Source organism: Hylobates moloch, unplaced genomic scaffold (assembly GCF_009828535.3).
Source record: "Hylobates moloch isolate HMO894 unplaced genomic scaffold, HMol_V3 SCAFFOLD_21, whole genome shotgun sequence".
Taxonomy (NCBI): Eukaryota; Metazoa; Chordata; class Mammalia; order Primates; family Hylobatidae; genus Hylobates; species Hylobates moloch.
Genome location: NW_026652296.1, coordinates 55,367,126 through 55,382,434, shown reverse-complemented (window position 1 = coordinate 55,382,434; position 15,309 = coordinate 55,367,126). Strand labels below are relative to the sequence as shown.

At 43.4% G+C, this 15,309-nt stretch overlaps 1 protein-coding gene across 4 annotated transcripts in view; it reads left to right on the top strand.

Moving 5' to 3' along the window:
* Window positions 1-11,055, top strand: part of SHLD1 (shieldin complex subunit 1) — a 115,209-nt gene extending 104,154 nt beyond the window's left edge. For 3 of the 4 annotated variants that reach the window (XM_032142558.2, XM_058433063.1, XM_058433062.1), the window contains one exon: window positions 9,678-10,591. In XM_032142558.2, the coding sequence (XP_031998449.1) occupies window positions 9,678-10,117 (440 nt within the window). In that variant the 3' untranslated portion in view covers window positions 10,118-10,591. Of the gene's footprint in view, window positions 1-9,677 lie in introns of all 4 variants that reach the window. The other variant, XM_032142557.2, reaches the window with a different exon arrangement.
* Window positions 11,056-15,309: the final 4,254 nt, after the last annotated feature.

Here is a 15,309-nt window from a genome sequence, read left to right as displayed (position 1 = left end):
GAAACCCCATCTCCACTAAAAATACAAAAATTAGCTGAGTGTGATGGTGCACGCCTGCAGTCCCAGCTACTCGGGAGGCTGAGGCCGGAGAATCACTTGAACCTGGGAGGCAGGGTTTGCAGTGAGCCAAGATTGCACCACTGCACTCCAGCCTGAGCGACAGAGCGAGACTCCATCTCAAAAATAAATAAATAAATAAATAATAAAGCGTGTGTGTGTGTGTGTGTGTGTGTGTGTGTGTGTGTGTGTGTGTGTATTTAGGTGATATTAGGCTTGTTGTTTTTCATTCAAGACCTTTTATGAAAATAGTTACAAGGCCACGGTTATCTGTTTTTTCCTTAATCTAAAGCTTTGACTGATTGGGTTGTTTAGGTGACAGAGTGATCCAAATTTTTTTTTTTTTTTTTTTTGAGACAGTGTCTCACTCTGTTGCCCTGGCTAGAGTACAGCGGCGCGATCTCGGCTCACTGCAACCTCTGCCTCACGGGTTCAAGTGATTCTCCTGCTTCGGCCTCCTGAGTAGCTGGGACTACAGGCATGCGCCACCACACCCGGCTAACTTTTTGTATTTATAGTAGAGATGGGGTTTCACCATATTGACCAGGCTGGTCTCGAACTCCTGACCTCGTGATCCGCCCACCTCAGCCTCCCAAAGTGCTGGGATTACAGGCATGAGCCACTGTGCCCGGCTCAAACGTTTATTACTGATGTAAGTATACCCTCAGTAGTGGGTTGGGCTGCTGTCATCTACTAACCTGCCCCTTAGTGTCAGAAGGTTTGCCTGGGGATTCCCTGGACTATGGCCCCTGCCTCTGTTGCTCAGGGTGATCTTTGATAAACACCCTAGCCGGCACTGCAACCACCTTTTATTTGCCTGTTCATAGTAGCAGAGTCTCCACTTCTACTTTTTTTTTTTTTTTTTTTTTTTTGGAGATAGGGTCTGGCTCTGTCGCCCAGGCTGGAGTGCATGGTGTGACCACTGCTCACTGCGGCCTCCGCCTCCTAGGCTCAAGCAATCTTCCTGCCTCAGCCTCCCAAGTAGCTGGGACTATAGGCATTCACTGCCATGCTCGGTTAATTTTTTTTTTTTTTTTTAGATGGAGTTTTGCTCTTGTTGCCCAGGCTGGAGTGCAATGGCGTGATCTCAGCTCACTGCAACCTCCGCCTCCTAGGTTCAAGTGATTCTCCTGCCTCAGCCTCCCAAGAAGTTGAGATTACAGGCGTGTTCTACCACACCCAGCTAATTTTTGTATTTTTAGTAGAGACGGGGTTTCACCATGTTGGTCAGGCTTGTGTCAAACTCCTGACTTCCAGTGATCCGCCCACCTCAGCCTCCCAAAGTGCTGGAATTACAGGCGTAAGCCACCACACCCAGCCTTATGTTTTTTAGTATTTTTTTTAGTAGAGACAGGGTTTCGCCATGTTGCCCAAGCTGGTCTTGAACTCCTGAGCCTCATGTGATTTGTCCGCCTTGACGTCCCAAAGTTCTGGGATTACAGGTGTGAGCCACAGCGCCCAGCCTCCACTTCTGCTATGATAAAACTGTCTTCCTTGGTAGAAGCATTCCTCTTTAAGTTACTAAGGCTTCTAAACTAGCAGAACACAGAAACCCAAGAAAGGCAATCAAGCTATGAGTGGGACTTTAGATATTAGCTTTGTAAGAAATATAAGGCAGGGAAGGGAGATAGCAGTAGCCAAGACTCAGGGGAGTGGGAGAAATATAATTTTTAAAAATCATGATAAAATGCACATAACATGAAGTCTTCATCATTTTGAAGCATCTAGTTCTGTAGTATTAAGTTCATTTGTATTGTCAACCAGTCTCCAGAACTCATCATGTAAAACTGAAACTCTGTACCCATTAAACACTAAATCTGCATTTTCACCTTTTCCCCCTCCCCAGCTTCTGGTAGCCACCATTCTGCTTTCTGTCTCTGTGACTCTTTTTTTTTTTCAAGAGACAGGTCTTGTGCAGTCACCCAGGCTGGAGTGCAGTGACAGTGGCGTGATCACAATCCATTGCTGCCTTGATCTCCTGGACTCAAGTGATCCTCTCACCTCAGCCTCCCAAGTAGCTGGGACTACAGACACGCACCACCATGGCCGGCAACACTTTTTCTGTTTTCGTAGAGGCAGGATCTTGCTGTGTTGCCCAGGTTGGTCTCAAACTCCTGGCTTCAAGTGATCCTCCTGCCTTGGCCTCCTAAAGTGCTGGGATTATAGACATGAGCTGCCGCACCTGGCCTGCCAACCACATTTTATTTATCCATTTATCTGTTGATAGCTGGGTTGCTTCTAACTCTTGGCTAATGTGAATATGAGAAATGCAATTTGAAATAGTGTGCCCAGGAAATGTATGGTAAACTGAATTATTGTTCACCAATATTCTCTGCCTCTCCCTACAGGATAATCTTTCATCCTCATCCTTTTGAAATCAGGCTTGGCCATATGACTTCACCTTAGCCAGTGAAATACGAACAGAAGTAATAGAGCTTTCCCAGTCACTGCTGGCTTCCCCATACTCTTTTTCCTCTGCTACGGTTGCTAGGCAATGTTGAGATAGTAGCTGGTCTGTTGGTCTGGGTTCTGGAGTGAGGGTGAGGATGAACAGATCTACTTGTATATATATATATTTGTAGTATGACACAGATCTCTGGGTAATGAGAAGTAACCCTTTGCTGTTTCGTGCCCTGGAGATTTGGGGCTTGCTTGTTAGGCAGCATAACCTGGCCCATGCTGACTGAGAAGGCCTCACTGAGTAGCATCTGAGCAGAGACCTAGAGGGGGTGATCTGTGGAGCAAGCATGTTCGATGGCAGAGCAATAGCAAGTGCAAAGATTCTAAAGAGAAGTTTGTTTCAAGGCTCAGGAAAGAAGCCAGATTTATGAAGGAGGCAGTGAAACAGACAGAGTGGTAGGTGCTAGTCAGACTCTCATGCAGCCCATAGGGCCGGGCTGGAGGTGGGACTGAATCTTGTTCACCCAATGATTCTGTTCCCTCCTCCTTTCCTCCATGGAGTATGGAATGGGTGGCAGTAGTGAGGGGGTAGAAAAAGGAATGAAGGAGAAAAAAGTGAGGCATGGAGCAGGAAGATGCAGCGTAGCCCAGATCCATGTCCCACGGCCCCTCGTATACTAAAAATGGTAGTGTCACCCATGGAGGCACCTTTTCCCGGGCATGGTGAGGCTTCTGAAGTCTGACTTCTGTCATAAGATTAATAGTGCATCCATTGTGCACATGTACCCTAAAACCCTAAAGTATAATAAAATAAATAAATAAATAAATAAATAAAAAAGAAAAAAAAAATAGTGCATCTAGAGTTGCTGATAAGTGATCATCGATGACCAGAATGTTGCCCCCTACTCCCCGGTTCACCTTGTTCTTTTCATGCCTGTGACTTTAAAAAATTTTTCTTTCAATTTTATTTTTTAATTGGAAGAAGCATTTTATATTTACAGTTCAACTGATAATGCCAATACTTGTTACTGTACAGTGTATTACAGGATTTGTGGTTGCAAAAAGTTATGTAATTTAAGTTTACTGGTATTGCCACTCACGTAAGTCTAAACTAAATCTTATGTTCCCATTTGCAATTTAATTTGTAAATTAAAGGTTTTGTTTGTTTGTTTTTGTTTCTGTTTTTTTTGTGTGTATGTGTGTGTGTGTGTATTTTTTTTGAGATGGAGTCTCACTGTGTTGCCCAGGTTAGAGTGCAGTGGTGCAATCTTGGCTCACTGCAACCTCTGCCTCCCAGGTTCAAGTGATTCTCCTGCCTCCCGAGTACCTGGGACTACAGGCGCCCACCACCATGCCCAGCTAATTTTTGTATTTTTAGTAGAGACAGGGTTTCGCCATGTTGGCCAGGCTGGTCTCTAGCTCCTGACCTCAGGTGATCCACCTGCCTTGGCCTCCCAAAGTGCTGAGTCACCATACCCAGCCAAATTAAAATGTTTTAAACATATGAGTCCATTATGAACATCAGTTTAAAAGGGGACCCATGACTATTTTTAGAGCCACACAAGCCCAGGGAGCCTCCAACAGACAAACCAAGGAAGCAGGGCCTGGGAACTTAGGAGTGTGCCATGCAGGGCCCTGAAAAAGGGACAGCTTCCCATCCAAGCAGCATAGAAGGAAATATAATAAGCCACATACTCCTTCTTTCCTTAAATCCTGATACTTTTTCATTTTAAAAAACTTAAGTCTTGGCCAGGTGCTGTGTCTCACACCTATAATCCCAGCACCTTGGGAGGCCGAGGCGGGCAGATTACTTGAGCTAAGGAGTTTGAGACCAGCCCGGGCAACGTGGTGAAACCCGTCTCTATAAAAAATACAAAAAAGTTAGCCAGACGTGGTGGCATGCACCTGTAGACCCAGCTACTCAAGGCTGAGGTGGGAGGATCGCCTGAGCCCAGGATGTGGGCTCAGGCAGTGAGCTGTGGTTGCGCCATGGCACTCCAACCTGGGGGCAACAGAGCAAAACCCTGTCTAAAAAAAAAAAAAAATCCAGGCACCCTGGCTCATGCCTGTAATTCTAACACTTTGGGAGGCCAAGGCAGGTGGATCACAACGTCAGGAGATTGAGACCATCCTGGCTAACACGGTGAAACCCCGTCTCTACTAAAAATACAAAAAACTAGCCAGGCATGGTGGCGGGTGCCTGTGGTACCAGCTAGCCAGGAGGCTGAGGCAGGAGAATCACTTGAACCCCGGAGGCAGAGGTTGCAGTGAGCCAAGATCGTGCCATTGCACTCCAGCCTGGGCGACAGAGTGAGACTCTGTCTCAAAAAAAAAAAAATTCTTAGATTTCTTTCAGTTCTGTAACATCCTTGAAACCATACATAGGTCCTCTTAATCAGCAATTGCTAGTAAAAGAAACTCTGGACAATCAAGCAGGGTGGGTGGGTGGCTATTGATTCAGATGCATGCAGAAGGCAGAATTCTAAATATCAAATCTGTTTAGTAGAAACTTGTTACAGTTGAAGGCAAAAATGTTTCACGGAGATGAAACCCTGCTGTGCATTTATGAACCACAGAAATAGCCATGGAAAGTTCTCTGGAAGAATCCCTCATTGGATATCTGGGTTTCTAAAGGCTAATGGCATCTCTCGCAGAACACAACCATTAATCTCAAGTGCTCTATGCCAGTTGACTGTCTTCTGAATTCAAATAAGCACCTACAACTCCTAAATATATAAAAATATTTTTAGGTGTATAACAATCTCAAGTATCAGGCTGAGCGTGGTGGCTCATGCCTATAATCCTAGCACTTTGGAAGTCCAAGGTGAGCAAATCACTTGAGGCCAGGAGTTCGAGACCAGCCTGGCCAACATGGCAAAACCCCATCTCTACCAAAAATACAAAAAATTAGCCAGGCATGGTGGCACACACCTATGGCCAGCTACTTGGGTGGCTGAGGTGAGAGGATCATTTGAGCCCAGGAGGTGGAGGCTGCAGTGACTTGAGATCATGCCACTGCACTCCAGCTTGGGTGACAGAGTAAGACTTCACCTCAAAAGGAATCTGAAGTATCTATATGTTGTCTCTTTTCTTGTTGGCAAAGAGAAAATTTAACAATTGGATGCATGCAAAAGCATTGTGATATCAAGCCCTGCCCTCCTCTTCTTCTTGTAAATTTCTAAAGAAATCCTATTCATGATGGAAAATATATTGAAATAAAAAGGGAAGTTCCATTCATTTTAAATAATGCTGGAATCATTGGGACCAGGGCCAATGGTTTTTCCCCTCAACCATTGTTGTGAGGTAAAAAAGCCATCTCAGGGTCTGAGAAGGGAAAATGCATAACTCGAATAGGTACCAGCAAGAAGGGTGCTGTGCAGGGAATGGGGACCAACAGCAAAAGTCTCTTAGGGAGCTCAAGGCAAATCAACATATTACAGTGCAGCGGGATTCAACATTGAGTTCCCACTCCTTTCAAGATCCATCCTTTGACCCAGGGGAAGGGAGAGGGGCGGGGGGACATTATTGGTATTTGGGAGATGGACCATTCTTTGTCCTGTGCACTGTAGAATGTTTACATCCTTGACCCCACTCACTAAATGCAAGTAGCACTTTGCGATCCCTGACACAAAAACATCCCTAGACCCTCCCTGAAGACATTGCTATCCCCCTTTGACAGTTCTACAAGGTTGGAATATACCAACAGAGAGAATAAGGTGGGGTTTGAACGTAGCTGTGAGGATGCATCACTGAGCAGGAACTGACGAGTACCCATCATTCTTTCCACACATAGGCATATCAGGAAAGGAAAAGCAATTAGCTGCATTTGCTGGCAAAGAAATGGTGACATCCAAAAAGCTACAACAGCCTTATGGTTAGAGAGGAGGCTTTATAGTTGGTAGTAAAGCAAATTTTAAAAGGAAATCAAAAACTTAAATGGACTGCAGGCAGCATTCAAAAGAACTGACATAGTAAATGACTCAACCCGTATGTCATTGGTCTTCTGAAGGGGAAGGGTTGTTTCTCTGAAGACGGCTGGCAGACTGCCTGACATGTGCATGAAAAATATAGGAGACAGCTAGCTTTTAGCCTCTTTTGTGGACACTGGATTTCAAAATTTTTAAATTAAATGAAACACAGATGAAAATTTTAAATCCTGCATATCAAAGCACATTGACAATTTACTTACCAAGTACGTGCCATGTTGCTTGGCGTTTTCTATTAAAAGTGGACAGTTTTGAGGGTTCAACTTTCCCAGTGTTGCTGGTGGGGATCCCCCGCTCTCTCCCACCCACCCCATTGGCCCTTCCCAGCTTCTGTCTTCCAGCCACCACCCCCCAACCCCTACCCAGGACAAGGTCATCTGTGGGGAAGAAGATAGGAAGGGACCCTTCATCCTGCCATCACGGGACCCCATTCCCTCTCCTTCTCCCTTCAGCTTTCTAACAGCAACATCATGTTAGGCAATTACCCAAGCTAAGGCTTCTTATTTGGTTGCTTGATATTAAAGTAGGCCAGCAAAGGAAGTTTTTACATCTGTCACCCTAGAAGTTTGTTTTAATTTTTTTACAACAATTTTTTAAAACAAAGAGCCCTTTTTCATGATTTGAGATTTGCTCACTTGAAGGCCACCAATCCTGATTTTTCTACAAATGAGGACATTCTCTTCTAAAACAATAAAATCATCAAAATCAAGAAATTAACAGTGATGCATTACTACCATCTAATCCTCAGACCCCATTCACAGCTCTCCAGTTGCCCCAGTAATGTGCTTTACAATGAAAAGATGAAGTTTAAAAAAAGTGTTTTTTTGCATTTGGCTGTCATGGCTGTTTTAGCCTCCTTCATTCTGGGACAGTAACTCAGTCCTTCCTTGGTTTTCACAAACCTGGCAGTTCTGAAGAGTACAGGCCAAGAACTCCTCTCCTGCTGCTTCTATGCCATCAGAACGAGAAAGAGACCAGCATCTGTCTCCCTCCCCTTCCACCCATCCTGGAGTCTTCAGTCCAGTGATAGTGTCCTTGGGAAGAACTTGGGTAAAAGCTCTGGGCATAGCAAGGTCAAGGAAAGTTTCTTTACTATTCCTTTAAAAAAAAAAAAAAAAAAAAGACGGGCCTGGGACATAGCTTTAAGCTTTCTGGAAACTAGTGTAGTGGAAATACCATCCCTGCTATCGAATTCTTTACAAAGCGTGTTCTCTGTTTTGGGTGCCCCCTGGCCACTCTGAGTTCTCTCTTTCCTTGAGCCTCCAGGCTGGGTCTCAGGCTGCTGAAGAAAGGCCAGTTGGCAGAGGAGGAGAACTGGAACCAGCCATCTCCATTTAGTTTCTATTTCTTCTTGCCACTTGCCTTTTGTTCATCAACCCTGCCTCTCCATTGCCATGGTCCTTTCAGAATAAGATTGCAGGTCACCTCCTCTGAAGAGGGAGCATGCACTCATTCTGCTACCCTTGCACTGCATGTCTCCACTGAGTCCACAGTGTCCCAGTTAATGTCACTACATCATTTCATATCTATGTACATCCTGTGACTATATTTCAGTTGTTTAATGTCTGTAATGATGTCTCTTCTTCCTGCTTAGGTTCCAGGTACCTTAGATGAGGGACATGATCTTCAGCATCCATCTGTATATCTTCAACAACTTGTAATGAGTTGCCTTAATATCAGCTTTCTATAAATATGTGTTGAATGGATGAATGCTTGTCAATGTGTAGGCCTGTGTGTGACTCAAAGAACACATGTCCATATTCTTTTGAATGTGCTGATACTTTCGGATAATCTTTCTCTGATCTTTACAGTACCATAGACATTCTAGAAGAGAGATTGTTTAGTAAAACCCTCATTTTAAAGTTGAGAAAGTTGAAGCCCAGAGAGGTTGTATGACGTGTCCAAGATGTCATTTCCAGCTAGTAGCAAAACTAGGGCCCAAACCAAAATCCTACCTCCCTTCCTAAAGCTCCACCCACTGCACCATGCACCTTACTTCAGCATTGGTAAGTACAGATGTGTTTATTATAGCTACCGATTGAGTTCGTAGGGGCAGGGAAATGTCAAAGCTAGTGATTTATAAAAGCTTATATCAGGGTCAGGCGTAGAGGTCCAAGAGCAGGGTGCCTGCCTGGTCAGCTTCTGGTGAGGGCTCCTTTCCTGGCTTGTAGACAGCCGCCTTCTCACTGTGTGCTCACATGGCTTTTCCTTAGTGCTTGCAAATAGAAAGAAAAAAGAGATCTCCTTTTCTCTTCCTCCTCTTATAAGGTTATCAATCCTATCAGATTAGGATACTACCTATAGACCTCATTTGACTTTAATTACCTCCTAAAAAGCCTTCACTCCAAATATAGTCACGTTAGGGGTTACAGCTTCAACACGTGAATTTTGTGCAGACACAATTCAGTCCATAGCATAGTGATAGCGTAAAAATTTAAAATACCTCCAACATACTATAATATGATATGAAAATAGTTGTTGTAGTGTGTAGTGGGTCCCCCACCAGGTGACTTAAGAGTGTATGTCTGCTGCTTGAAGCCTGAAGGCTGGGCAGTGAGCCAAGGCCATGGTGCCCAGCTGAGGAGTAGGTGTCCTCGAGAACCCAGACATCCCGGAGAGAATCTGAGAACCTACCAAGGAAAACAGTCCCATCATGCACACGCACGGATCTCTAAGCTATCCTGCTGCCATCCGGGAGTGCCCTGTTATAAGTCCTAATAAACTCAACTACTCATCAAGCTGGACTTGTCCAAGTTACCGTTTGGTCTTTCAGCACCTTCCCAGTTTGGGGGTGGGTACTACAGTCCCAAGTTTTTCCTGTAACAGCTGAGATCTATTGGTGACAAAGTTACAGGTACTGCTATTAATACTGTGATTTGCTGCCTACATTCATCATGGGAGGAAATGCTTAATTTCAGGTTGTGGTTAGTGAAAATAAATAAATACATATGTATATTTTTTCCATCCAAGTTCACAGGCACCCTAAATTTCTATACAGGGACATCGGGCTAAGAATCCTTGGTCCACGCAAGTAATATGTTCTTGTTGTGAGCAAGCAAGTGGCATAACCTCAGGATGGTGAGAACAGATTTTGAAATCAGCTGATATTTCCCATTGCCAGTTACTCAGGAACAGTAAGCATGTTGAACTGAAAATAGGCATCATCTGCTCTTGGCTTGCTTTCTGATATTTTTGATTGTGTGTTTGAGTATTGGAATATGCTTTGTCTTGCAGACACCAGTAACTTAAATATAGAACAAAATAACTCCTGGACCTCTGAGAACTTCTGGCTTGACCCTGCTGTGAAAGGCCAGTCAGAGAAGGAAGAGAACGATGGCCTTCGGAAATCCCTGGATAGATTCTATGAAATGTCTGGCCATCCACAGCCCGGCTCTGCAAACCCACTCTCTGCATCTGTCTGCAAGTGCCTGTCTCAGAAAATCACTCAACTAAGAGGCCAGGAGAGCCAAAAGTATGCCCTCCGCAGTTTTCAAATGGCCCGGGTCATCTTCAACCGGGACGGCTGCTCAGTCTTACAGAGGCATTCCAGGGACACCCACTTCTACCCACTGGAGGAAGGAAGTACATCTCTGGATGAGGAAAAGCCAAACCCAGGACTGTCAAAAGATATTATTCATTTCCTCTTGCAGCAGAATGTAACGAAAGACCCGTAACTGGTGCCGGGCGGTGTGCAGGGTGGTAACGGAGGTGCTGCGCCGTGGCCAGCACTGTTGGTGGCCACCCAGATCCCCTGGGGTCTCTGGCCAGCTCTGCATGCCCAATCCCAATTAAGTGCTTTGAGGTTAAAGGCTGGCACCTGTGACCTGGTATTGGAGCCAGTCAGCCCATGTGGAGAGCCAGCAGGGTCTGCGAGTTCTCCGTCCTCTTGGCCAAGGCCACTGACTGACTGGGCTACGAGTCAAAAGCCCAGCTCCCTTGCCTCAAGGAAGGACATTCTCTGAGGAGTAATTTATGCTCTAGCACTCCCTTTCCTTGAGATCAGCCTGAGGCTGGGACATTACATGAAATCACACCCTTGCTGGGCTTAATCCCTTTCCCTTTCCTCCTTCCATTTATTTACTGGTGTCCCTGGGAGCCTTTCCTTAATAAACCTCTTATATCTGAATCCTTGACTCAGAGTGTACTTCTGGGAGAATCCAGCCTGAGAGAACATGCTTCTGTGAGATGAGGTTTTAGAAGGATACAAAGCTCTACACTGAATCTCAGGTATAAGGAATCATATCAAGTTGTAAAACTGAGACCATGTAATTGAGAATACATGTCCTAAAATAATATAAAGATTGAAATACAGTTTAGAAACTTATATCACATCTTGATCACACCCTTGCCTCCTCTCCAAAGCTAGAAATCCATGTTTTATCATACTAACTGGGTGTGGAAGGAACATTTGGACAATCTAAAATAACAGCTAAAATTCACAATTCTTTTTAAAATCTCTTTGTCTCTTATCAGATTGCAAATGTGAAAGGTGAGAAGATAACAAATGTGCGCGACCCACCACAGTATATGTAAGCACAATTATGATACGCTAGGCTGATGCCATGTGGCCTTGTCAAGTTGTGTTTGAAGAGAATAAATAATCCTTTGCCCAGGTGGGGCCCTACTTTCTCTTGTATTCTGCCTGCCTGCACCCTCTGTCACCTTGTGAATGGTTGGCCCCTCACCCCTGCCCTGTCCTTGCCTCCAATACCCTGAGCTCCATTTGCAAAGCCTTGCCCAGAGCAGGACTTGGCCACCTTGTCCCTGTCCTCCAGGCCTGAGCCCTTCCTCACCAGGGAGCTCTTTAAATAGCCAGTGCAGGTTTGCACTGGCAGATGCTCCACTCTGCGGGTCATGTCCTGAACCCCCATTTGAGACTCAGTTGGTAGAATTACATCACCTGGCACCAGGATCTCTGAAGCTGCAATTGGAAGCCTTACGCTAATCCCTATCTCAGCAGCACTTTCAACAAATTGCATTGGCGAAAGGGTTATATTGCCTTTGGGTTGGGGGGAACAACAAAAGAAGCTGGCAGCCCTGAGCAATTAGATTTTGAGACACTTGAGGTGAAATTTAATTGGCCTAAGATTCCAAAAGCTTTCTAGAAAGCGGATTATGCAAATGGGTTGGCCTGAAAGTATACATTGAGAGTGAGTGTGCCATCTCAGGAAGGTCTCCCAGGGACTCTTGGATGGAGAGAGAAGTCTTTTAAAGGTTAGGAATGACACACTCACACTCAGTCTTCCAGTGCTGGGGAGATTAGATGTAAGAAACAGTGTTCCAGATTGAAGTGTAGAGGCACCCCCTGGAAGGAGACCCAAATGGTAGAAATAGGAAATGAACAGGTCTTTGAGAGACACTGGAGAAAACAAGACTTCAGGTTTTCCTCTGACAAGCAATCATCTGCTTCTTTCTCCGTGGGCATTTCCTATTCTACTGGCCCCCAAATAATCGTGAAGCCAGGGGGACTTATAATTGAAAACCTGACAATTAAATTTTAAGGTAGCTAGCGTTATTGTTTTTTTAATGAGAAGCATATTAATAGATGTCCTTGAAGAATGCTATCATTTTTAGTATGACTCAGTCAGTGCAATGTTTGCAGTTAGTCTCCATGGCTACCTACAGAAGGAAACTGGATTATTTTATGATGTTTTTAAAAGGACAAAAAATACGAGTTATTTGAATCCTCATGTTGGGAAGCAGCAGCTTCTATTTGGCAATGAGATTTTAGTGTCAAACATTTCATAACCTCTATTAATATGTGTGCCAAGAGTGCCCAGTGAGAGGATAACCCAAAAGTAGAGAATTTAGAAGTCTCAAAGCCAGAATCACCTTAGGTTTAAAAAGAGTGTGGTATGTGTTTACTTGCATCTGAATAAGTGTTTGTGACAGGTCAATACAAGATATTTGATTCCCTGCAAACTCACTGCTTAATTTGATCTCTGTGAGGTTAGGATGGCCTTTTCCATTTATTTCTGTGAATCTTTAATAAAGGCTAACAGAGAAGGATATTGAGGCTTTGGCATTATTGTCTAATTCTACCCTACAGATAAATTCACCAACGTTATACCATCGCATGCATGTTATGACTGGCCTGTGATATCATCTGTGGCTCTTTTCAGGTCTTTGTGAGACATCAGAACTAAGAGCGCAGAAACATCAGAGCCCTTAAGAAGAGAACTCCTACCGATGTCTTAAACTCGTGCGCTATTACTCATTTCATTAGTCTATTTCTTTGCATAACCTATATAAAGACCCATGTAACAGATCTTATTACCAGTAACTGGCACAAAACAATAGAGCTATGCTTTTTTATTTTAAAATAATTTATTTGACAAAATAGAGATGGGATCTTGCTGTGTTGGCCTGGTTGATCTTGAACTCTTGACCTCAAGCAATCCTCCCACATTGGCCTCCCAAAGTGCTAGGATTACATGTGTGAGCCACTGTGCCCGGCCAGCTTTTTAAACTTTTTAAAGCTTTTAAAACTTTTTATCGGATAATAATAATTACACAGAAACATGCATATATCATACAAGTGAACACCTTGATGATTTTCACAAACAACCTGCCTGTGTAGCCAGCATCCTGATCAAGCAACAGATATTACCCACCAGCCCAGGCCCCCTCATTAAGTAGAGAACTGATGAGAACAGTTTGCTGTGACCAGTGTTTCTCAAACTGCTGGTAGCACAAATAATTTTAGATACTACATGGAAAAACAATGTTTATTTTAATTGGTAATCTATTCAGTTTGATATGTTAGAAAAATAGAACTCCTACATCTAGTCCATGCTTTCAGATGTATTGCATAGGACAAGCCTAATATAAGTATTTGAAATTTAAAAGTGGACTGAATTAATTTAAAAATTAATAATAGTGCAGGTAACATATATGTCCGATTGTATGGTTTGGAATTCAGTGGTGTATTAATCTGTTCTCATGCTGCTTAGAAAGACATACCCGAGACTGGGTAATTTATAAAGGAAAGATGTTTAATTGACTCACAGTTCCACATGGCTGAGGAGGCCTCACAATCATGACTGAAAACAAATGAGAAGCAAAGTCTCGTCTTGCACGGTGCCAGGCAAGAGAGCTTGTGTAGGAACTCCGCTTTATAAAACCATCAGATCTTGCAAGACTTATTCAACACTATCATGAGAACAGCATGAGAAAGACCCACCCCTATGATTCAATTACCTCCCACCTGGTTCCTCCCATGACACATGGGAATTACGGGAGCTACAATTCAAGATGAGATTTGAGTGGAGACACAGCCAAACCACATCAAGTGGGATAGGTGATCCATCATACCCCATTAGTCTCCCACCATTGCTCTTCTGGAATACTGCAAGAAACTTCCATCTGGTCAATCCATATCTACCTTTGCCTCTCTTTACCCTGCAGCCACAGTGCAAATTCTTTTAAAAGGCTAAACACGCATGAATAGCCAAAAAATTTAAAAGAAGGAACTAGCCTTCTCAAATGTGAAAACATTTTTAATTCTATAGTAATTAAAGCAGCAAAAAAGGCATAGACAAAAGAAAAGAGTACAGTCCGTAAATAGATATAAATGCCTATGGAAATTGAGTATATGGCAAAGGTGGCATTGCAAACCCATAAGGAAAAGGTGGAGGTTTTAGCAACTGCTCTTAGTCACTGGCTCCCCACATCGGGGGAGGGAGAGTGAAAAAGGCTGGATTCCCCACCTTATTTCTCATATCAAAATGAATATTAGATGGATTAAAGACTCAAAATAAAAAAATAAAATCACAAAAATGTTAGAATAAAACACAGGTGATATGGATACATAAATAGAGATATCTATATATAGATATATTGGAACAGGGAAGATTTTTCTAAGACTGACACAAAGCCTAAAAATCATAAAGGACAAATTTGATAAAAATGACTGCCTAACCATACGCAAGATCAAAACTAGGAAAAATACTTAGAACACGTCTAACAGAAAGAACTTTTTCAAGAAACAAGTTGTACAAATCATTAGAAAAACAACTGAATGCATGGATACATATGTAACAAACCTGCACATTGTGCACATGTACCCTAAAACCCTAAAGTATAATAAAAAAAAAAAAAAGAAAAACAACTGAATGGAAACACTGACAAAAGACATGAACAGGTGGTTAAATATATATATATATATGTAAAATGATCATGAAATCATGTGCCACTACATTCAAACATAAGGAACTACAACTTTGAACACCAATGAGATAGTCTTTGTTTTTGCATTTTGTTTCTTGATTCTTACATTTTGTAGGGCTATAAAAAGTTAAAAGGAATCTAGTGCTGGCCACGATGCAGAGAGACAAATGCTCTGATTAACTCTCAGTGGGAAGGTAAATTGCTATGGCTTTTCTAAGTAGAATATGGCAACCTCTATCAAAATTATAAAAGGATTTTTTTTTTTTTTTTTGAGACGGAGTTTCGCTCTGTCGCCCAGGCTGGAGTGCAGTGGTGCAATCTCGGCTCACTGCAAGCTCCGCCTCCCGGGTTCACGCCATTCTCCTGCCTCAGCCTCCCTAGTAGCTGCGACTACAGGCGCCCGCCACCACGCCTGGCTAATTTTTTTTTTGTATTTTTAGTAGAGACGGGGTTTCACTGTGTTAGCCAGGATGGTCTCGATCTCCTGACCTCATGATCCACCCGCCTCGGCCTCCCAAAGTGCTGGGATTACAGGCGTGAGCCACCGCGCCCGGCCAAGTCCACTTTTAAATTGTAAATATTTATATAGGCTTGTGCTATGTAATCTGTGTGAAAGCACAGATTAGATGTAGTCATCCCAGGACTGCGACCAAATCTCTACTACAGCTAGGGCTGTAGCAGTGAACCAGACCTGGAA